Source organism: Diabrotica virgifera, chromosome 1 (assembly GCF_917563875.1).
Source record: "Diabrotica virgifera virgifera chromosome 1, PGI_DIABVI_V3a".
In the NCBI taxonomy this organism is placed as follows: domain Eukaryota; kingdom Metazoa; phylum Arthropoda; class Insecta; order Coleoptera; family Chrysomelidae; genus Diabrotica; species Diabrotica virgifera.
The window spans coordinates 117518742-117544242 of NC_065443.1; the positions used below are offsets into that span (position 1 = coordinate 117518742).

General features: G+C 34.4%; 1 protein-coding gene across 2 annotated transcripts in view; it reads right to left on the reverse strand.

The window, feature by feature from the left end:
* Positions 1 to 15618: 15618 nt before the first annotated feature.
* LOC114349528 (glutamate receptor ionotropic, kainate 2-like) overlaps positions 15619 to 25501 on the reverse strand; it is a 207818-nt gene continuing 197935 nt past the window's right edge. For both annotated transcript variants that reach the window (XM_028299934.2, XM_028299933.2), the window contains one exon: positions 15619 to 15944. In XM_028299934.2, coding sequence (XP_028155735.1) covers positions 15816 to 15944 — 129 coding nt within the window. In that variant the 3' untranslated portion in view covers positions 15619 to 15815. The remainder of the gene's footprint in view (positions 15945 to 25501) is intronic.

The window sequence follows — 25501 nt, forward strand, 5'->3', positions numbered from 1 at the left end:
CCGAGGGCCGAAAGTCTCTTAGAATCACCCAAAAGTTTCTTTTGAATGAGATATTTGAAATTAAATATCACACTAAATTTTCACCCTATAACTTATTAAAAAAACATAGAAGTTTTCAGGGACTTTAGGCCCTCATTGACAATCTGCGTTTAAATTTTTCAAAATTACTTAGTAGTTTTCTCAGGATTAGAAAAGAATAAATACATTTAAAACATATTTGCGCGAAATTTTTCACCTACGACCTTAAGATTACAATCAACTATTCTAAATGGGATATAAGCCACAATTTAACTAAAGAAATGATTTTATTAACGTTTCGAGGTCCACATCGGATGTCGTTGTCAAAATACAAAAAATATTAATGAATTAAGGCACGATTCCGACATCGACGGCAGGCGGCAGTTGCAGTTGTCATTACTTTGCCCTATTAATTTGTATATTTCTTAGCAACTGACATTCTGCCGAACAACAGGTGCTAATAAATATACAAATTAATAGTACAAAGTAATGACTTCATTATTGAAATCTTACCTTTTAAACAAAAATGTTGTTGCTCAGTATAAAATTCTTCTAAATTTATTTAATCTGGCTCATTTATATCGGCAATTCAGACATAATAATATATTATACATTTCAAAGTAGAGGGCTTTAAAATTATATTGCCAATATTTATGAGTTGCGTTCCTGGGACGACTTTACTGAAAGATACATTCGATTACATGAAATCAACCCCAACTCAAGAATATCCGTCACAAAAAAATCATAGCATGTGATCTGTCTTAATTACATGCAACGGTGACAGTTAAATTCTCGTGCTAGATATTCCATAGTAAATCACTAGGAAAAACCAGGGAAAAACCTCGTGATACTATCCCGATATCGTAAGTATTTGGTCTTACATTTAGTTTACTCTCAAAACTAATACCAAATTCTGACTTTAATATAAACATAATATAATGTGTTACTTTAAATTATAAATACATAATATTAATAATACATAGATATACAGTGAGGACGTTTGAGTTGGAATAAATTCATTATCTCGAGAATAGGCGAATTTGGAGAGAAATCCTGAGACAGGTCGATTTTTATTTTTAGATTATGACTTTTTGCCATATATGTATATCATACTAGTGACGTCATCCTTCTGGGCGTGAGGACGTAATAGGCGATTTTTTTAAATGAGAGTAGGGGTTGTCTGATAGCTCATTTGAAAGGATATTTAATTCTCTATTCAGTAATATAAATATTAACATAATTGTGTATACAGGGTGTCCAAAAAAAAATTTTTTATTAAATTAATTGACGCAAAAAGAAGAATGTAAGCAATTTATTTAATTCAAAAAACATTTTACTGCTGTCAGAAAAACAGGTAATAACGTTTACTTCAGAAATAAACATTGCTTTTCGCTTAATTTCAATCTTCAAACAGCTAAGAGACAGGTGGGTAGCAGCTTTAACATTGAAAATAAGCGAAAAACAATAATTATTTTTCAAATAAACATTTTTTTCTGTGTTCTGACACCATTCAAACATATTTTAAAATAAATGAAATAAATACATTCTTCTTTTTGTCCATTTAATTTAATTAAAAAAATTTTTTTGGAAACCCTATATAAATAATTATGTTAACGTTTATATTACTGAATAGAGAATTAAATAACCTTTCAAATGGGTTACCACACGACCCCTACTCTCATTTAAAAAAATCATCGATTACGTCATCACACCTACATGGATGACGTCACTATTATGGTGTGTAAGGCAAAAAGTCATAATTTGAAAATAAAAATCTATTTGTCTCAGGATTTTTCTCCAAATTCGTCCATTCTCGAGATATTGAATTTATTCCAACTCAAACTTCCTCACATGAATAATACTAAAATATAAAATATGTACTATCCTCGATATGTTATTGACTTATTAATCGTGGTATTTCCTTTCTATTGTGGCTTATTCCCAACTAAAGTAGATAGTAATTTGATACCTGTGACAGTTTTAATTTGTAAAATCAAAATAATAATTCTTCTAATTTATGAATGTTATTCACTTTGCAAAGATTGTCATTATTGTGTGCAAACCAGTCTGAGAAAAGCTTGTGGTGTTATTTAGCGTCAAAGGTATAATAGAGAGCCGGCAAAAAAAATTTTGCAGTGCAAAATTAATAAAATTTATAAGTCAGAAGAGTTAATATTTTAATTTTACAAATCAATTTACTATTTTAGTTATGAATATGCCACAAAATCGGCTTATTCTGCACACTATGATGGATATGCACAGGTAGACCGCATCATCGGAGTAGACCGCATGATATAGTAGCATCAAAATAAGTTTGAATTCATTCACTTACATAGTAAGTTTACGTGCTGGGAACACATATGCCCTATATTTTATTAGGTACACGGTATACCAGATCTGTGTACCTAATCTTCTGGTTCCATTGTTGCAAGCCAAAAGATCATCATAAGTAGAAGCAGAGTTTATTTCTGGACAGACTGATCATAAACATGGATCCCCACAGACTTAAAACAGCCATCAACAACTAGGCTCACTTAATTCTACTAGGATGCAGGTTGAAGGGAATAATCATTAAACTAGCGGGACATGTATCATGTATGCACGAATACTGTATCAGGCTGGAAATTTGAGAAATGCGGTCAAAGAAATGATAAGTGAAAAATAATAATTTAGGCGTGAGTGAAATTAAAGTGCCTGAAACGGACTAACCAGAGCAGAAGAAGCATAGCCCAGTCGGGATAGCATTTGACCTTGCATTAGGAGCTGCCCCAAATTTTATTTTTCTAATCTTTAGGGAGGGTCAATATTAGTATAAATTTAAAATCTCGACTGAATTCCACCGTTGCGTTAGCCACCATCTTGATTTTAAACGAGAACCGTTTTTGCTCAATATCTCCGCCATTTTCAATCTTTTGATAAAAAGTGTAGAAACTGAAATTCTTGAAAACGCGATTTTCTATAATTTCATTTATTATAATTTTTTCGTGCGGTCGATATTTTCCGAGTTATGAGGGGAAAATAGTGACAATTGTAGCATAATTATTGAATTATTGAATTATCTCGTTTATTATTAATTTTACAACAAATATTTACCTTTACAAAAATGAAGAGAATTAAATTTTGTACAATTTTGATGCCGTTCATTTTTTTGATAAAATCAATATTTAAGGTAGTACGTATGTGGTAAAAGTGCGAGCGTAAGACCTGATTGATTTTGTAGCAATTGTTTTTGTTCAATATCTCCGCCATTTTCAACTTTTCGACAAAAAGTGTAAGAACTGAAATTGTTGCAATTACGATTTACTACAATTTTTCGAGAGAACCAGTGGCGGGTCTACAAGGGGGGGGGGAATGGAAAAATTCCCCCCAACAGGGTCCAAAATTAAAAAAAAATTATTGGAACATCACGATATATTAGCTGACATAAAACTTAAAATATCGACAGACAAATTCAACCAATAAAACCAGCTAGTTAATAAAATTAAGTGAACTTAATGTATATAATGTCTTTTTGTCTTTTATATACTTAGTTTGGTTGATGTTTCATTGGAAGTTTCAAAAATTGTATAAAATATAATTCTCTTTATTTTTGTTTATGTACAATTATGTCGTAAAGTTAATAATAAATGAAACAATTCAATAATTATGCTTCCCTTCCGCTTCCATTATTTTCCCCCTTAACTCGGAGAATATTGATTGTATAAAAAAATTGCGCCAAAAAAATTGTAGGAAATTGCATTTCCAACAATTTTCTTTCTCACTATTTATGTCGAAAAGTTGAAAATGGCGGAGATATTAAGCAACAACAGTTCTCATTTAAAATCAATATGGCGGCTAATGCAACCGCGAAATTCAGTCGAGATTTTAGATTTACACTACTATTGATCTCTCCTAAAGGATAAAATTATAAAATTTGGGGCAGCTCGGATACAAAATTCAATTCAATAATTATGCTCCCCCCCCACCACTTTTTACTATTTTCCCATGTAACTCGGAAAATATCAACCGCATGAAAAAAATTGTTAAAAAGAAATTGTAGGAAATTATATTTTGAACAATTTTAGTTGCAAATGGCGTAGATATTGAACAAAAACAATTGCTATAAAATCAATCCGGTCTTACGTTCGCGCCATTACCGCGTACGTACTACCTTAAATATTAATTTTAGCAAAAATAAAAGAGATCAAAATTGTGTAGAATTTAATTCTCTTTATTTTTGTTCAGGTACATATTTGTTGTAAAACTAATAATAAACGAAATAATTCAATAATTCAATAATTATGCTCCAACTGTCACTATTTTCCCCTCATAACTCGGAAAATATCGACCGCACGAAAAAAATTATAATAAATGAAATTATAGAAAATCGTATTTTAAACAATTTCAGTTTCTACACTTTTTGTCAAAAAATTGAAAATGGCGGAGATATTGAGCAAAAACGGTTCTCGTTTAAAATCAAGATGGCGGCTAACGCAACGGTGGAATTCAGTCGAAATTTTAAATTTATACTAATATTGACCTCCCTAAAGATTAGAAATATAAAATTTGGGGCAGCTCCTAATGCAAGGTTAGGCCTGTTATTCGTCTAACCCGACTGGACCAGCAGTGATGCATTACTCAGAAAACATTGCACACGAACTAAATCATCGTCATGGCAAGGCGGTGCTACTATGGTGATATTATGGTAGACGAATCTATAAACAAATATGTGAATAATTTCGTCCCATACACTGCAAGTCTTTCAGCTAGGGTGTCATACGTTAACCTCATACAAGTTTTCGCACCAACTGAGAACAAAAGTGAAGAGGAAATAGAAGAATTGTAACGCGTGGTGCAACAAATAGAGATATAAATATAGTAATGGGTGACTTTAACGCCACAATAGAGAAAGGCAGTTAAATATTACGTTTATATGGGATTAAGCCACAATTGATTGTAATAGAAATTACATTTTTAATAACTGCTGTTTGACGTTTCTATTTCCACTTCGGAAATCGTTTTCAAAGCCCGCTTTAGCTGGAAAGATATGAGGGTGGATGTGTTTATACCTTAAGATATGTCCTATGATATCATACCTTTCCAGCCAAAGCTGGCTGTTACATACAACCACCAAGGCAAGTACATTTAAATCTCGACGTAAGCCACACAAAACCACTGTGCAAACTTACTAAACTGTCAGTTAACAAGTTTGTCAAACTTTTTCCTAGGTTTGACAAACTGTACATGTTATAGAAAAACTTTATGTATTATAAAATGAATCTTTCCTTAATCCCTTCCTGTAAATTTGTAAATTGTACGACCGACTAAAATTTCACAAAATGTAAACAAGTTAACAATAAATTAAGGTTTCTCTCCACCTCTTCTCCCTCGGTATTCTTTTTGATGTCGGCAACGCCAAACGGTGTGCTATCTAAAATGGAGGCGGTTATTTGAATAATTTTTTCAAAAATTCTCGAAGGAATAACCAAATTATCAACATTCTTGGTCTGTTCTAGAGTGAATATATTGGAACATTCCCGGAATTCTATGCGTTCTTTAAAAATATCGTCTTTAAAAACGTCTCTACACCGATGTAGAGTACTTTTATTAATTTAATATACAAAATATCCAATTTGCTGAACAACTAAAATAACTACAACATAGCTTCTTGACTCCATGTACAGTTATAACTTCATACTTTGACGGTTATTGACAGTTATAACACGCTAAACGAATAAGCTAAACGCGTGTAATACATACTTTCGCTTAGGGGTTATTAAATTCAGGTAGTGTATATTATTTTTTCTACGTCTACGAGAAATAAAAACGAATGAATTTCTTAGATAAGTGCCAGCGGCGGCTCGTGGGTCAATCTTCAGGGGGGTCATTTTGGTTTGAAAACTTCAAACTGTTGATTTTTTAAAGTATTTAAAAGATCTTTTAGCATTTATATTTTAGATAAAAAATACAGACTTAGATAAAACTCAATACTATTTACCCTAGTTTTCCGAAAATTAAATTTGTCTTTTTTTAGAGTAAATCTTTTAAAAAATATAGGAAAAATGGTATGAACAGGTTATTGACTGATATATAGATAGGAATATTTATAGTATAATAAATTGTAAATTTATTAAAACGAAACTTACTTTAAATATTTTTATATTTTAAGTCAATTCTTCTATCCTTTAGTTCTGCAAAATAGTCTATGACCTTCTCATTGAAATTTGGAATGCTCTTGACAAGCGTTTTCTCGATGCTCAGCATAGACAAGGCACTAAGTCTAGGTTGTCCCATCGTATTACGCAGGAATGTTTTTACTCTTTTTAAAGTAGAAAAACATCTCTCACTTTCCACGGTTGTCATAGGGAGTGTGCACAAAATATTTAATAACTTCACTGCTTCAGAAAATGTTTCAGACAAATTCATGTTAATAAAAAGCTGAAGTATGGCTACTGCACCAGCACTATTGCGAAAATCCTCACGACAATATAAGACTTCAAGTTCCGATTTTAGTTTGGAAATATTCACTGTGGGATAATTAGCCGTCACCATTTTTAAAATATTTTGCGGAAAGTTGGTAGTGTATGCTTCAAATTTCTCTATGTAGAATAACTGTGAAATCATGAGATGATCATTGAAACTAAACCTGTGATTTATTTCAGATATAATAATATCACAAATTTCAAGTGCAGTTCGTCGCTTTGGATCCTCTGCAGTAGTTTTTCTTTTTTTTGCTGTTGATGTGCTTGGTACTTCTGATTCCAAAATAGTATTTCTAATTATTTGGATATTGTTGTTAAAAGACAGGATACAATTTTTGACAGATATAACATCAATGTCTCGCATTTGCAATTGTTTAAACAATATATCAACATGGGGCATTATTTTATGGAAAAAATTTAACCAAAATAAAAAATGCTCATCTTCCAAATGTCTTTTTAAACCAGTTGCTTGATTTATATTGTTACCATCTTGCTCCTCATCAATAATTTCCTCTAAGCAAGATTTTAAATCATCTTTATAAGTGTATACAATTTCAACACATTTTGTATTGAAAGCCCATCGAGTAGGCGCAGCTTTAGGTAGCCTTACTTTAACCACTCTATCCAGAACCATCGTACGTTTTGGAGATCGGCCGAAAAAGGACGAAAATCCGTGTAAATTTGCAAAAAATATTTTTATCGGTTTGTGTTGACTCGCCGCTTTTTGGAGGATAAGATTAAATTGATGGGCATAGCAGTGAATGAAGTGTGCATTTGGGTATATTTCTTTAATTTTTGTTTGTACTCCTCCCAGTTTACCGCTCATGACTGATGCACCATCGTAACTTTGGGCAATCAATTTTTCAGGTGCTTCATTAATTTTTAATAATTGAAGTTCTTCCAATATTACATTAGTTAAATGTTGTGCTGTAGTACCTAGGGGGTTAACAAATTTCCAAAATCTTTCATGTACAATACCAGTTAATACATATCGCAATATGATAATCATCTGCGTTTTATTGGAGCTGTCTGTGGTCTCATCTACTTGAATGGCCACAAAATTTGTCTGGCCAATCTCCTTCATGATATGAGTATGCACAATGGCTAACATTGATTCTAAAATATCGTTCTGAATTGTTTTCGATGTTCCTTTAAATACTGTACTTTTTTCAATGTGTTCTTTAAACATTAAATCCAGTTCAGAAACAAAATCGATAAGGCCCAGAAAAATTCCACGATTATTGGAGCTGTCACTTTCGTCATGACCGCGCAATGCAATTTCGAAAACTCCACAAAATTTTACACAGTCGATTAGTTTGTTTAAAATATACCTATTTTTAGATACCAATTCATTAAAGTCATGCACAGATTTACGATATACACTATCAAGTTGCTGTCTTATGTTAACACGTCCTAAACTTGCGTAACTCATTGATGAATTTATATGAGTAGTTGAAGAGGCATGTTTTGTAATTTTCACTTTTAAATGCTTAATGTCAGTTACTCCATTTTTCGCCCATACAGCGTCATTCGAAAACAGTAAACACGGATAGCAAAAAAATGCATTTCTCACACTGCAGCCACAAATCCAATCACACAAATTGTACATTGATTCTTTAAAATATCTTTGAATGTCCTTACCCCTATCCTTTGTTGTTTGTTTTAAATTCATGTTTGGTTTTGGTCGACCACTTTCTTTTTTCTCAAGCCGCCGTTCATAATTTAGTGTTCCAGCAGATTTTAAGGCAATTATTTCGTCAACAACACTCATCTTGTTTTTGTTACAATCACAAAAAAATCCAACAAAACAAAATAAATTACGCAAATACGCCGCGATCGATATAGACCTGCCGTGAAGTGCGGTCAGCAGACGGTAACTAACTAAACGTGAGGCCGTCGACTCTACTAGAGGTATACGACGGAAAGGTCACTCCCACTCTCGCCCACGAAATTGCTATCTGCCGTCTCTTTTCTATTTTACATGCATTTGTCCATAAGCCATAAGAACTGTATATAGACAATTTAAAATACGGCCCAGCCACGGGCTTGTGTATAGCGCGAGGCGCGACGTTATTATATCTATTATATTTGTTTTGCCAATGCAGACTGCTGAGAGAGAATTTTATATTTCAGAGTGAAGTTTTAGATAAAAGATATTTTTAATAAAATTGGTATTTTTATGAGATTATTTTAGGGGGGTCATTGACCAATTGACCCTAAGGAGGAGCCGCGCTTGATAAGTGCATATGTCCAAAAGCTTGGAATAGTGGAATATTTCGTGTTTTTATTGATTTTTATATATAAACTCTTCTGAATAGTTAAACATCATTTTGTTTCAATTCTTAACAATACTAAATAAATTTCAAAACCAGATAAACGATATGCAAAAATACTCTCTTGGAGTGAACAACTTAGAAAGTACAACTTACATTTAAAAATAAATTAGTAAAGAAAAAAATAATTTTTAATAAAACTAATAACTAGTATTTCCTCCATTGGCCTGTATGCATGCCTGTAGGCGATTTGGCATGCTGCCGATTAAGTGGTCGAGCTGGGCTTGCGGAATTATCTCCCACTCACGAGCAGCATCTTTTAGTTCGCGAAGTGTAATAGGGGGATTGTTTCGCTTTTTGATGCGTGTCTTGAGAATGTCCCAAGCATGTTCAATAACGTTCATATCGGGGGAATTCGAGGGCCATTGTAATGTAGATATTCCTTCTTCTTCCAGAAAATTGTGTACTGCTGCTGTTCAATGAGGAGGTCCGTTGTCATGCATACACACAAATTTATCACCTACTGCCCCTCGGAATAGACGTACGGCAGGATTTAAAACTTCCTCGATGTACACAGCACCAGTGAAGCTTCTCTCCAGAACCAACAGTGGCGTCCGTGTACCACTCATATACCACCACAAACCATAATACTGCCACCTTCAAACGAGACACGCGATTGGGCTGTTTCTAGTCGGGCTTGTCGTCCTGAGGCCTTCCAAACCAGTGTTCTTAGCGAATGAGATACCAAGCCAATTTTTGACTCATCAGAGAACATCACGTTATTCCAGTTAGGACCATGTTGCACCATTTCTGTAGCCCATTGCAACCTTACTATTTTGTGTTGGTAGGTTAGTTTAGGAACATAAGGGCCTTCTACGATACAAATTTACCGCATTTAGTCGGCGTGTTATTATTTGCCGCGAAATATTCAGTCGTTGCAGCTTAGAAATTCCTCTGGATACACCACTTGTGGATTCCAGACGATTTCTTCGAGCTATCAATGTTATCTGCCGATCTTGTGCTGCTGTTGTACATCCACTTCTACCACTTCTGGGACGATCCTTGACGTCATTTGTCTCTTGGATTTTTTTAAATTTTAGATGCAGCACTCTGAGTAACATACATTATACACGAAAATACACACACCGGCAAAATTAGCCGAACACGTTAAAAATGGGACATGTTTGATGTCTCGTATTTCATAAACCAGTGGTCCGATTTGAGTGATTCTTTTACTATGTTATAACCTTATTATTTAAGAATATCGGTGTAATAATATTGTTGCTAGACAGGTAAATGTCATTTTATACCGGGTGTAACAAGCATACTGTGTTTTTTTCTTAAAGTTCGGAACACCCTGTGGAATATTCTAGCATATATAAAATATTAAAATTAAAACTCGATTGTAGAATTATGCTTTCTTAACATTTTCTTTTTTGATTCATTTGCTTATGTTGGAAAATAAAAAAGTTATGTGCTTTAACAACTAGCCATGTTTTTTATCAATAAATCCTCATAGTAGGGGAGAAAAGTATGCTAAATTTGCAATTACTCGAGCGTTCTTGTGACCTGGAGTGGATTGTGAAGAGTGGGTGCTACAACCAAAAAAAGTTAAGTTAGTTTTCCATAAAGTGTGGGACTCTCCATTTTGCAATTTAATTTTCCATTTCCACCAATCGTTTTTTCCGATTATAGCGCTATTTATCCATAATAGGAAAAAATGTTGCAAATAAAAGTTGCTTATTTTTACGTCAAGGATCCAAATCTGCAATAAAAATTGGGGCTCCTATTTAATATTTTAATGTAACCCCCCACCCCACCTCCGTGGGGGAATATTGAATAGGTGTATTTTGCAGTTTTACGATCTGATGTTCATTTCGCAAAATATCGCAGGGTTCGTATTTATAATTTTTAATTTACCCCCCACCCCCCTCCGTGGGGTGTCGCGAGCCCCCCACAGAGGTGGGGTGGGGGATTTAATTTAAAATCTTAAATAGGAACCCCCAATTTTTATTGCAGATTTGGATTCTTTACGTAAAAATAAGCAACTTTTATTCGACATATTTTTTCGAATTATGGATAGATCGGAGAAAAATGATTGTTTCAAATGGAAAATTAAATTAAAAAATGAAAAGTCCCCCACTTTATGGAAAACTTAACTTAACCTTTTTCTGATTTTGGCACATGCTCTTCACAATCCAATAGGTCCCCATAACGCTCGAGTAACTACAAATTTAGTATACTTTCCTCCCCTACTATGAGGATTTATTGATGAAAAACATGGATAGTTCTTAACGCACATAACTTTTTTATTATCTCACATAAGTAAATGAATCGAAAAGAAAAATGTTAAGCAAGCCTAAGTCTACAATCAAGTATTAATTCTAATATTTTACATATGCTAGAATATTCCACAGGGTGTTCCAAACTTTAAGAAAAAAACACAGTATGATTGGTACACCCAGTATAAAATGGTATTTACCTGTCTAGCAACAATATTATTACACCGATATTCTTAAATAATAAGGCTATAACATACTAAAAGAATTACTCAAATCGGACTACTGGTTTATGAAATACGAGACATCAAACATGTCCCATTTTTAACGTGTTCGGCTAATTTTGCCGGTGTCTGTATATACAGACCAGGAATTGTAAGAATATTGTTTTGTCTAAAGATGCCTCTACAAGAATCTCTAAATTTCATTTTATACATTATCCTAAGAGCTCTTTTCTGAAGTACAAATATCTGCTCTAATTCAGAGGTACAACCCCAGACTTCAATGCCATATTTGGCTATTGAGTAAAAATGGGCAAAGTATACTGTTTTTGATATTGATGTATTAAAGAGACGTGAAAGAATTCTCAATGAATAACATGCGCTACTTAATCTGGATTTCAAATTAGAAATATGGTTTGACCATTTAAAATTACTGTCTAACAGGACCCCCAGCAACTTCGTGCAGTCTGTTTTATCTATTGCTGCTTGTATAGTGGCTTGATGGTCTAATAAATTATTTGACGTGAAAATCATATACTTTGATTTCTCTTCATTCAAAACTAGTTTGTTGGATAAGAAATAACTGTTGATGGTGGATACTGTGTGGTATCTGTGTAGTTTTATTTTGCAAATTTTGATCGGATGTTGCTGTGACTAGAATGTTGTATCATCCGCATAACTGATGATGTTAGCTCCACTCAGTGAATTACTTATCAAAGCTATATCATTAATATATACTATAAAAAGTAGAGGACCATATACACTACCCTGAGGGACACCATAATGGATATCCAATGTGTTTGATTCGTTTACAAGTCCATTAGATGTTATCTTTACTTTTTGTCTTCTATTTTCTAGGTAGGAAGTAAACCATTTTAGAACTACGAATACCAATCCCATCAAGTTTTATTAGCAACAAATTATGATCCAAAGTATCAAAAGCCTTGGACAAATCGAGAAATAAACCACATGCCTTCTCTCGTCTGTCCAAAGCATTCAATACTAAGCTGACGAAATTTGCAAGAGCTGCAGTTGTAGACTTAGAAGATGTAAAACCATGTTGAAAATTATGCAAGACACTATGCTTTTTTAGGAATGCGTTTATTCTAGTATAAACCAGAGTTTCAATTATCTTTGAAAACACAGATAAGAGACTTATGGGACGGTAGTTGTTAAGGTCATCTTTATCACCACTTTTGAATAAAGGGATTACAATAGATAGTTTAAACATACTAGGAAATATTCCTTGTTGAAAGAGGCATTACAAATATGCTTGAGCCACCAAAACATAGGGGTGAAAACCCTTTAAATGTTGTATAGTCATAGAAAATTTACATGTTTATATGGTATTAGTGTGGTGTTTAGAACAATCCTAAATTTTACATCAAAACTCAAAACTCCCCACAACACGTGAGTTGCTAGTTGCTAGTCCAGAGGGCAGAATCTCGCAGACTCTAAATAAATTCACATCTTTAACATTTTTGGTTTTCAGAACGTAATTTGTTGTTAAAGATCTAAGGTTTTTTACTTTCTCCTTTTATATACAGTGGCGACGTTTTTCTATCTTTTCCTTCTTATCTGTGGAAATTTGTTCTGTTGAAACAAATACAAATTTCAAGAGCTAGATTCGAATCTGCGACTTGCTCTCCACTAACCATCTAGTAGTTCTCAGTATATCAATTGGTGACCTTTCTAGCCACATAAAAAAGGTTAGGTACACATTATTACCTATAACATCAACAACATATTCAATTTTCATTGTCAGGGACATGTTTGGGAGAGACTAATAAATTTTGCGACTTATCCCTTTAATTTGTAATAAATTTTATGTAAAACTAGGATTGCACCAGGGTTCGGTGCTTGATAGTTATTTATTCTCATTCGTATTACATCAAATAACGGCAAAACTACATGGTTAAATTCCCTGGTGTATGCTGATGATGTGGTGTTAGTAGGAACTACTGAAAGGGGTTTAGGACAAAAACTGGGATAATAGAGACAAGCTCCTAAAGAAAAAGGTTTAAAACATCGTAGAACAAAAACAGAGTATTCGGAATGTGCATTCAAAAGTGGAATTACTACAAGTAAAATGCTAACTGAATTGTGAAACTGGCATAAGCTACGATATAGGGAACTGAATGATAAGTATGTAGTTAAAAAGAAAGAGGGCCACGAATACATATGGCGGAAATAAGAAATCTTAAGATGGATGAATGATAAAAAGGATAAAATTAAGAATGGTTGTAATAGTGGAAGTCTTGATGCCAAAATGAGAAAGCATAAGCACCAATTAATGCCAAAATGAGAAACATACATAGGTTGAGATGGTTCGGATTCAACGTCAGAATGTTAACGATACAATATCAAGAATTGCTGATTTGGATATTCCTGCAATGCAACTAGGGAAGCCTAACCTGCATAGGTATAAAGGCAAATACAATGATGATATATTTATATGTATTGAACAGTTGAGTAATATTCAACAAGAACCAGTTCGGGATCTCTCTAGAATTCAAGCCACAAAAACAAATATGAACGTCTAATACTGGTACTATTACATCCCGTAAAAATTCATAACATGACTAATACATCAAGCATAAAAAATTAAAGATTGTAAAGTCCATACAATACCAATATCGAAGAGTTAAGGCTGTATGACACTATGCATTTTCTTGTATCATTTCTAATATCGTTTCTGATATCGTTTCTTGTATACATTTTCTTGTATCATTTCTTGTACGTACATTTGTGCCCTGTATGACACTATGCAAGTTCTTGTATCGAAAATTGTATGAAATTCGGCACGTGATTGGTCGAAATTTTGTTTGTCACCCTGTGTCACGTTATGGTAGTACTGAGTACTGCATCTACAGACACAGCTGATTTTAAATATTTTATAAAATTTATAAACTTTTATATAATTAACATTTTAATGTTAACCAGAATTGTACGTTGACTGAGGTTGATTATTTGTGTTTTTATTTTGTTTTGATATTTGTGCTAAAATATTTGCATTTGAATTATCTTCAGTTTGATCCAAATTAGGAACTATTGTATTTTCGTCTATTAAAAAATTATGCACCATGAAACCTAAATTTATAGTTTGAACTTTACTAGGAGCTAAATATATGGTTATTAGTAGAACAGTAGTCCATACCAAACGGTATATTAAGTATCAATAAAAGATTTATAAATAATACCTACAAAAACACAAATAAATTCATCAATACATTATCCCATTTTCATTTCAGCCGCCATTATGAGTAAGTAATTTTGACATTTTAGATGTTTTACCAGCAGGTTTTACGTTTTTGCTCTTTGCGCAGAAATTGGCGCAGTTCTTGTACAATAATCTGTGCCTGACACAAATTCTTGTATCGTTTCTGATATCGTTTCTTGTATCTGTGTATGACACTATGCATTTTTTTGACATATCAGAAACGATATTAGAAATGATACAAGAAAATGTATAGTGTCATACAGCCTTTAGTTGAATCATACGATTTAGGTATATATATATATATATATATATATATATATATATATATATATATATATATATATATATATATATATATATATATATATATATATATATATATATATATATATATATCGGTTTTAGAACGTCTTTCGACGTTGTTCGTTGTCCGATGCCTAACTTCCACGTCCTTCTATCATCCCATTGGCCATCTCTAAGATCCCTTGCACTCATTGCTTTGATTACCCCTTCTTTCCATGTCTTTTTGGGTCTTCCTAGTTTTTTGCGGTTTGGTGGTACCCACTACATGATCTTTTTGGGCAATCTTGTGTCTTCCATTCTTTGAACACGAACATACCAAATCAACTGTTTCCTCTCAATGTCTGTTGTTAAGTAACCATCTATTCCAATTCGTCGTCTTACTTCCTTATTTCGAACTCTTTTCCTACGGGATATATCTAACGATCTTCTAAACACATCCATTTCTACAGCTTCTAATTTTTTCCTGTTGTTCTCGGTTATTCTTTAAGTTTCTGCTCCGTAAAGTAGGTTGCTTTTAATAAGTGTTTCATAGATATTGTATTTTCGCTGTATTCCTATTTCGGAGCTCCAAAGTATTCCATTTAGGCAGCCAATTGTTCTTCTAGCTTGTGTTACTATTTTCTTTATTTCCTCATCGTCTTGTCCCGTTCTATCGAAGATTACTCCCAGGTACGTGTATTCACTACAGGATGTGATTTGTTCATTATCCTCTAGTTCGATAATGGATAACTCAGCTCCTATGGGTAGGTATTTAGTTTTTTCCACATTAATTTCCAAGCCCCACTTTAGGTGCTTAAATTAAAATAAGGTTGGTACTAAGCTGAGGAAAGTTAAATAAATATAGCTTCTTTTCAACTTTATTTGTAAATAAAATTGTAATCTTTTATTAAATAAAAAATGGCAAAATCCACGGCAAATGTCTGTTGGTAGTTCAGATTACGTTCCTAGGTGACGCAAGGAGTTATCGTCCCGGACAAACAGCGTTTCCGCTTGACGTATCGTAGTAGGATTTTATAAGATTAGAGTCTTCGTACTCTTATTTAGGTACATTTTTCGTCTATCTCTTCCATAGAAATTGCTTTTGAGCCACTCATAGTGACGTTCTTCTTTCTTGCCCATATGTCAACGGCAAACTTTAATTCCTGGATGAGGGCTTCTTTTGGTGTCAACTATAACAAAATATAATAAAAGTATTAAAGAATAATTTTGACAAGATGAAAGACTTACTAAAATATTTTTCAAAACAGCAGAGAGCAACGAAATCCGAGTGAATTAAGTCCAACGATATATCGAAATATTGAAAAATATTTTTTAAAGCAAGATTTAGAAAATTAAATTGCATACAGTCTTTGATACATTTCTCACTTTTTTTTAATTTATAAATTAAAATTTCTGTTAAAATTTTTAAAAGTTAAATAAATTTTAATTTCCTGTATATGACACACGTCAGCTGCCATTTTGGAAAGCGACATTTAGAAGAGCACATTATGTTCAGCTTATCAGTTCATTCTCTCAGCCGCCTCCACTCTAAACGGTAAGTACTTACACCTTACTTACCATGATAAAATTTTTTAATGTGTTTCGTGAAGCCCCAATGTCAATGGCATGTAGGTAGATGTTTTTTAAATTATACATAAAAAAATTCAACCTTCAACCAAGTTTTTTTAAATTCATAAGGAATTTTTTTTAATTAAATTTTTTTCAAATAGTGGTAATTTAAAACTTTGACGTAGGTAAGTTAAACTTTGAAACATTTAAAATATTACTTATAAGCGTTATTATATTTTAGCATAGCTCTGAAGATGGCTTTGTAAGCCGAAAGGACTCACCTAGAAAATTAAATATTTTTACACACCTCCAAAATACTTTTCTTTTCCCCTTCATTCATTTGTCATTTTGCCATAAGTGTGTACAAAAACATATGTCTTTTTTAAAATTAAATTTAATGTAGACAATAACTTTAAATTGCCTTCATGAAACACCACTGACAAATGTACAAAGTGAATATTATTCGAATACTTTGTGCTGACCATTTTAGTTTGCTAAAATGTTTCGTGAATACGCTTTTTATTACAAATGGCTCACAGAAAAGACACTAGAGAGTAAAAAGGAGTATGGAGAGCTAAAAATGCTGTGAACCGATATTATTTTGATTTTTTGACAGGTGTTTAGGCAATACGTAAAGTATCCTTAACAATAGTAACCTATACTTATTGTACGGTTATAGAGTATATTCCCATAGGTAAGCTGGTTAAGAGTAGATAACGATTTTTCATATGTAATTTAAAGTATTATCTGCATAAATGGCACAAAGAATATTTGCTACGAGAGGTATATGGTTCAAAATGCATACAGTATCACGACTAATAAGTTATGTTCACATACATGTAGAGTACTTACAGTTTTATTCCTTGATGACGTGTCACATCAGAGCTCTGATTGAATTCCATAATCCATTTGGTTCATTTGTAAGGCACTCACTAATACGCTAAATAAATCATCGTCGATAATACTGAGCAGATTGAATTATCTGAGCGGTATAAAACGATAGCAAAAAAAAGCCGGTAAAATGCGGCCTTTTTACGAATAGCGGGAGCGTCGATAGATTAGAGATGATTCTCGTTAGGAAGCTTTTGACGATCTGCCCCGGCGAGGGGTTCAAATGCGAGTCTCAACAATAACCTGGAGTTTCCAGAAAGGTTACATAAATACTACTTGAATTTTAAGTAATCAGTAGTACAGGGGCGTAACTAATTATTTTAGTGAGCCGTGTATAATATATTTATTGTACATATTGCCGGGGGCGACAGGCGAGAGAGATGGCCTATATCACCTCGAAGAGAGGGGATTGGCAAAGATGTGCACAACGATAAGAAATGTTTGAAGAAATTAGAGTTTATATACACAAGGGGTAACAACGATAAAATGGAGGAAAACGATAAGTTTTCCCCCTAGGGATAGATTTTAATCTTCCAGGGGAATCACAGCGATTTTCGTAATACCACGAAGAAAATCACCGTGAGTAGTGTGAATCTTGACAGTACGAACTAGACCATCCTTACCAGGCAATACATCTATTACCCTGGCAGTTGGCCATAAGAGTGGAGGAGTACCATCCTCCTTCAACAGAACCAAATCCCCGATCTTGACAGGGTCAGTAGGGTCGGTCCATTTATTTCTTTGCTGCAGGAGGCAAAGATAGTCTTTTTTCCACAATTTCCAAAATTGCTGTTGAATTTTACTAATACGCTGAAAAAGATTCAACCTATTTTCAGGTATCTCTGAAACACTTGGTTCAGGGGGCGCGGTTAAACTTCTTTGAACTAAGAAGTGAGCTGGAGATAGGAAAGCGAAGTCATTGGCGTCAGACGACATCCTAGTGATGGGTCTCGAATTTAGAATAGCCTCGATTTGGCATAATACTGTGTTAAACACTTCAAAGGTGAAGTGGGAATTTCCTATAATTCGATAGAGGTGATACTTCACACTCTTTATTCCTACCTCATGGAGGCCGAATTGATGGGGGTTGCGGGGAACACCCATCTTGAAAGTTATGGAGTTTTGAGTACAGAATTCCTTAATCTGTTCCGAATTATTTTGATTTAAGAAAAAATCATAGAATTCGCGCATTTCATTTTTTGCCCCATGGAAATTTGTGGCATTGTCGCTCCAAATAATACTGGGCGTGGATCTTCTGGCAATAAACCTTTTCAGAGTAAGAATATAGGCTTCTGCGCTTAATCCTGTGACGAGTTCGATATGAACACATTTAGTGCTCATGCAAATGAAATAGGCTACGTATGCTTTGTAAAGCGGTGCCTTCCTCAAATGTGAGGACTTAATTAAGAAGAACCCCCCATAGTCCACTGAGACGACTTGGAAGGGTCTAGTGGGGAGTACACGATCGGGATGCATATCTGCCATCTGTTGAACAGAATTGGGTGTCATGAATCGGAAACAGTTTACACACTTACGAATTAAGCGTTTAATCTGTCTTAATCCGTCAATTGGCCAGTACTTCATTTTGACATACGAAAGTACTGTTTGCGCGCCTGAATGTAATAACTTATGATGAGCTTGAGTCAAGATTAGTTCTACAACTCGACATTTAGAAGGAAGTAGAATGGGGTGTTTTTGATTATACGATATGGGGGCGTGTCGGAGACGTCCTCCCACACGAATCAGCCCATCATTATGTTGTAGGAAGGGGTTGAGTTTACGAATGGCTTTATTGGTCACGAGTTTAGCATTTTTCAATTCAAGAATCTCTTTTTTAAAGTAGATACTTTGGATATACCTGATGATCGCGTGATCAGCGATCTCCATTTCGGGTGGCGTCAATATATCCGTATCTCGTGGAGAGTTATTTATTTTCTTTTTAATATTACTGATGAATCTAAAAAGATAAGCGACAATTCTTTGAATTTTACGAAAAGAAGAAGATTTAGCGAATAGATTTTCAAAGGTGTCGTTGAGTTCGTGATTTGTTGCTATGTTTGAGACAACTAACTTCCTTAATTCAGGAAGATCATCCTGAAAATGAGGAATTTGATGAAGAGAAAAATCGATGGGATTGTCTCTAATAAAGCTAGGTCCGCATAACCAGTCTTCGGTGGTCTGGGGATTATCAAAGACATTTATCCCTCTGGAAGCGGGGTCAGCGATGTTCTTGATAACTCTTTGAGCGATAAATGGGCTACTTGGGAGCCCGAAGGGTAATCTTTGAAATTGATAGCACCGTAAAGGCTGCTGAATATTGTCCCTAAAGAGAAAATTTAACAGAAATGTTTCAGTGGGACAAATGGCGATTTGTAGGAACATAGCCTTGATGTCGCCTACTAGTGCGAATTTAAACTGACGAAACTTAGCGAGAATGTCAAAAAGTTCATGTTGGACGACATAACCTTTGTCTATGACGTCACTGAGGGAGATTCCCGTAGACGATTTATTGTTTGGATCGAAAACTATACGAGTGGAAGTAGTAGAGTTGGATTTGAAAACGGGAAAGTGAGGGAGAAAGTAATTAGGTTTACCTGAGTCATTTAGCATTTTTAACGGCACTTGAATTATTTGTCCGTTATTGAGATATTCCGATATAATGTCCTGATATTTTTCCAATAAATCAGGGTTGAGTTGAAAACGTTTCTCGAGACTGAGAAAACGTCTTTTTGCCGAGAGAAACGAATTTCCCATGTCTATATCTTCGATAGGGAGTTTGAGATTGAGTGTGGACTCATATCGTCCATTGGGGAGAACATTAACATGTTTTACAAAATTAATTTCAGCGGGGTGATCATTAATGAGATCGGTGTTCTGAGGAGCGGCTTCTTCCAGCTCCCAGAATTTTTGTAAATGATCGGATAGTTCCTCGTTGGACACTACCGGCTCATTTACGGCGGAAGGAGTGTTATGAGAACAACAAGTAACGAGAGAGTTTGAATAAAATTCCAAAGCCTTTTTAGTATTTTTCGACTTAAGAGCAAAGTCTGGAACTGACCCTGATATCGTGTACCCGAGTAGAGTGCGTTGAAGAACGGGAAGACCTTTTCCCAAACGAATTATTTCAGGTTGAATGATATCGTTATACAGGTCTGCACCGAGCAGGATACCAATTGGGGATGTTACATGGAACATCGGATCACCTAATGGTATCTCTGAGGGTATGTTTAGTTTGCTCGCTAAAATAGAAATTTGAGGAAGCGGATTTGTTATCTTTGGGAGTACAGAGCACGAGATGTCAAAAGGAACGTCGTTAGCGACAGCGAAAATTGTTGTATCTACAATAGATTGAGACGAGGATGAGGTGGAGTTAATTCCGTTGACCCGTAATTTTCCATCTCTAGTGGTGAGTGACAGTTCCTTTACGAGGTCAGCACTAATAAATGAAACCTGTGAGGCCGAGTCTAAAAGTGCCTTTGCGAAGACCCTCTTGCCGCTAGGAGCGACAAGATAGACCTGGAGTGTGCTTAGTAACACCAAATGATTATCAAGCGAGGCTGCAGATAGAGCCATTGAATGTGGAGTCGAATTTTGAAGATTAACTTCCGTTTCAGGAGCTCTAACATGTGAGGGCCCCTGTTGTGAATTACCCTGTATATGGGAGTTATTTGAGATAGCGGTTTTATTATGATTATTTGAGTTGTGTTGGCCAACAGCCGCGGAAGGGTTACTATGACCCGTTTTGTCGAAATGGAGCAACGTGTGATGACGAAATTTACAAACTATGCAAGAGAATTTGGATTTACACTGATCGAGCATGTGAGACCCAAGACAATTAATACAAAATTTATTTTGTTTGACAAAACTAAAACGTTCTTTAGAATTCAACTGCTTGAACTGAGGACAAGAGTAGATCGAGTGAGAGTCGTTGCAATAGGAACATTTCTTAGGACCTAAGCGAGGCGAAAGGTTACTGGTAGAAGTGTCTGAGGCTAGGTGTAAAGAGTGTCTGGAAGTAGTAGTCGATTTTGGTTTTGATTGAGATTGAATATTCTCAAGATGAACAACGCGTGTCTCGATTTCCCCTAGAAAATGGACAAAATCAGGGGTAGCTTGGCTACCACCGGATTGGAACTCAAGAGCCCTAATGGTAGGTGCGTCGAGTTTCTGAGTAGCGATATGTATGAGAAGTAAATGCAAGAGATCTGAAGGGGGCCTATTCAAGTTCAATAGGGCCTTGAAATTATTTGACATGACCGTATGAAAATTTCTTAATTGTGAGTGATTTGCGTTTCCAGAAATAGGAGGCGCATCAAGAATTTGAGAGATGAGAGTTTTGATAAGCGATTTAGAGTTGGCGTACCTTTGTGTCAGGTTATCCCGGGCTATTTTGTAATTGTCACCTGTGAGTGGGATATGCTCGAGAAGCGTCAAAGGCTCGGAAGTTAGAAAACTTTTGAGGTAAATGAGTTTTTCCAGATCACTTAATGTAGTATCAGATCCTATTATTGTATCAAAGGTCTCAATGAATGAATTGTATTCAGTAACTAAGCCACTAAATGGTTTTAACTGAATACGAGGGAGGTTTACTGTTCGTTGCCTAGCCATAGACTGTGAGGTTAGAGAAGAATTAGGGTCAAATTGGAGGGAGGGGGTAGCAGTCACATTAGAACTTTCAATGACCTCTAACCTTTCTTCCAATAGAGAAATTGTATCCAAATATTTATCAAAAACCACAGAGGAATCAGTAGAGGGGGTAGGTTCCTCGGGGATCGTCTCCAGCACATTTTGAGCATCGCGGAAAAGTCCGTAAGAATGTTTGAGTTGTGAAATTATTTCACGAATTTTATATTTGTTTAGAGAATTAAGAGTTGTGGGAACCGAATCAGCCAACTTGGTTATATCAAGTTTTGCGGTGAGCCTCTGTCGGTTATATTTTGATCGGTCAGCCATGTTGCGAGAATGTGAGATTAGATAGATTATTTGCAAATGTCTAAACCTATAAATCGATGCGAAAATGAGAGAATATGTACAATATATTATATATTACACGTTTAATAGTGTGAGATTGGCTTAATAGTATCACCCTGTATGAGCGCAGATTAGTATATGAAATGCAAAACTATAAAATTTCAAAATATATGCAATTTTCCAAAATGGGTATTTTTCAGCAAGTGTGAGACACCCTTAACAAGTATTTAAATTAATTAAATTGAAGGAAAAAACAATTATTTATTTTCTATAGTTTTCTAGAAGTGTAAAATGAGCTTAAGCGAAGCTAAATGTAGCAAAAACTTACAATTTATGCAAGAAAACAAAATTATTTTTAATAATTTTTGTAACCTGTGAACCAGGCTTAATCGGATTCAAAATTATAAATTTAATTTAAATCAAAAGGTTGAACAAACAATGTTAAAATTATAACACCCGTACTATCAGCCAAGAAATGAGTACACTTTTTGTATACTATAAACAGAAAAATATATTTACGAAAATAAAATAATGTAATATATGCAAATATTTTTTCATACAAACAAAACGACTCCTTTATTTGAACAAAGCAAGTAGTTTCTGAAATTGCACGTGTAGACCGGGCTTAACAACCTACCAGCTATTGTAGAGACGTGCTGGGTTAAATACTGAGAATTTGAGTGCAGAAAGAGAGGAATATTTTATTTTTGTGCCGGGGCGGCGTGGCTTGGAAATTTCCAAATGCAACAGAAAGACACTATAAATGAAAAACCGTTATTCTCAGAATAGAGATTATCAAAATATGCAAATACGAAGGACCTTGAGGATTTAATTAATAAATAATTAATATGATACGGCTCGATGGAACAGAAATGTTTAGGCAATACGTAAAGTATCCTTAACAATAGTAACCTATACTTATTGTACGGTTATAGAGTATATTCCCATAGGTAAGCTGGTTAAGAGTAGATAACGATTTTTCATATGTAATTTAAAGTATTATCTGCATAAATGGCACAAAGAATATTTGCTACGAGAGGTATATGGTTCAAAATGCATACAGTATCACGACTAATAAGTTATGTTCACATACATGTAGAGTACTTACAGTTTTATTCCTTGATGACGTGTCACATCAGAGCTCTGATTGAATTCCATAATCCATTTGGTTCATTTGTAAGGCACTCACTAATACGCTAAATAAATCATCGTCGATAATACTGAGCAGATTGAATTATCTGAGCGGTATAAAACGATAGCAAAAAAAAGCCGGTAAAATGCGGCCTTTTTACGAATAGCGGGAGCGTCGATAGATTAGAGATGATTCTCGTTAGGAAGCTTTTGACGATCTGCCCCGGCGAGGGGTTCAAATGCGAGTCTCAACAATAACCTGGAGTTTCCAGAAAGGTTACATAAATACTACTTGAATTTTAAGTAATCAGTAGTACAGGGGCGTAACTAATTATTTTAGTGAGCCGTGTATAATATATTTATTGTACAACAGGTCAACAACATATTTGATGTGCACCTCGTAAAATTAGTAGAATAAGTTACACTTATGTGTCACCCTCTTTAAGTTCTTATTGTACTAAAGCAAAATCTGTGACCAGGTAATTACCCAGTTTCTGTACGTCACTTGTTTCAGAATAGGATACATGTCGAAACAAAACTTCCATTAAAAAAATTGAACAAAATATTCTACAATTTCCCTAATAAAACGCTTTGAAACAGTGTATTGTTTGGATGTCGACATTTTCGTGGATTCTTTATCTATAATATTGTATTGTAAATCATAACATCTACCCATATCCATTTGCCGCCGTATTCCATAACAACAAAGAAGCTTTGTTTTTGTTTTCAAGTTATGTACTTTTCATTGTTCATTCACCGTTGGCGGTGACACACTGTAAAATGGCCAAATTGCAATTTTTGTTATCGCTTAATCTTTGACGATTTGGAACAGTGTGTATATTGTTTTGGGTATATTTTCGTGTACTTAATCTATTTATTGTTTAGCCCATTTTTTCATTGTCCAGTCACCCTTGGCTTATATATAACAAGTGTTGTTGAAAAAACTGAATCTGTTTTCAAATCTATTTTTTGAGTTTGGTTTATTAGAGTTTATTAGGTTTATTAGGTTCAATTTGTGCAGTCGATTCAGAAAGTTTAAATTTCAAATTCTGAAAATATTGTGAAGTGAAAAAAATGAGTGAAATAAAAAGAGAGGAGTAGCTGAGTGGAGCGATGAAAAGAAAAATGTAACAAAAAAAGGAAGAAGTTTTGAAGATACCCAAAATTTCTTCATTTTTCCATCAACCAGATTCTCAAAGTGATTTAGATTGCAATGGTAAGTACTAGATTTCTATCTACTAATGAAACAATAATTCTTATCTAATTGTCGTCTGTAACAGGGGTGGCCAAGGTCCTTGATATTCCTTGATAGAAATTTGAAATTTTTTAGAAGCCGTCATTAAATGCGTATTAAAAAGTTAAGCAAAAGAGGTGTTAAAAAATTTTTTACAGAAATTTGTACAGAATAATTATTGAGCACGTGTAAATAAAAGTACAACCTATTTGTACTAAATTTAAATATTATAAATTTATTTTACTTCTTTTGATAATTCTTTAAATCTTAGTGAATAAATGGTGACAGCACTTCTTAGTAATTCTTTCAGATGCTGGTTAGTTCGTACTGATGAGTATTTGAATTTCAGGAATTTTAAAGTGGAATAAAATTATTCACACAGGTCTTCTTCTTCTTCATGTGCGTGCTCGATTATCGAGTGTTGGCTATTAAATTGGCTATAGTAATTTTGTTGGCGGCAGCTCGGAAAATGGAAGCTGGAGTTTCTCACACCACTCTCTTAGGTTTCTAAGCCATGACGTTTTTCTTCGACCTGGCACTTTTCTTCCGTCTCCTTTGCCTTTAATTATTAAATGGAGTATATTATAACTCTCTGGGTGGCGCATTCTTCTCTAGGTACCGTCTCCGCTTCGAATGCTGCAATCATCAAAACGATTTTTACTTTTGAGAGTGCGGCTCTAAATAATTCGTTGTTACTACATCCAAACCATGCCCTAAGATTCTTCAGTCAGGAGTTAAATCAGCTATCAGCTTCCTATAAATCTTTTTCCTGGATTTTTCCTTACATAATGAACTGGAGTATTAGATACCTATCTCCTCTTATCACATGTCCCATATCTCAGTTTTCTTCTCTTAATTGTTAGAAGTACTTCTCTTTCCTTATGCATACGTCTGTCTCATTACCTCTACGTTGGTTATTCTACATCCACATCTCGAACCACTTCGTGGATG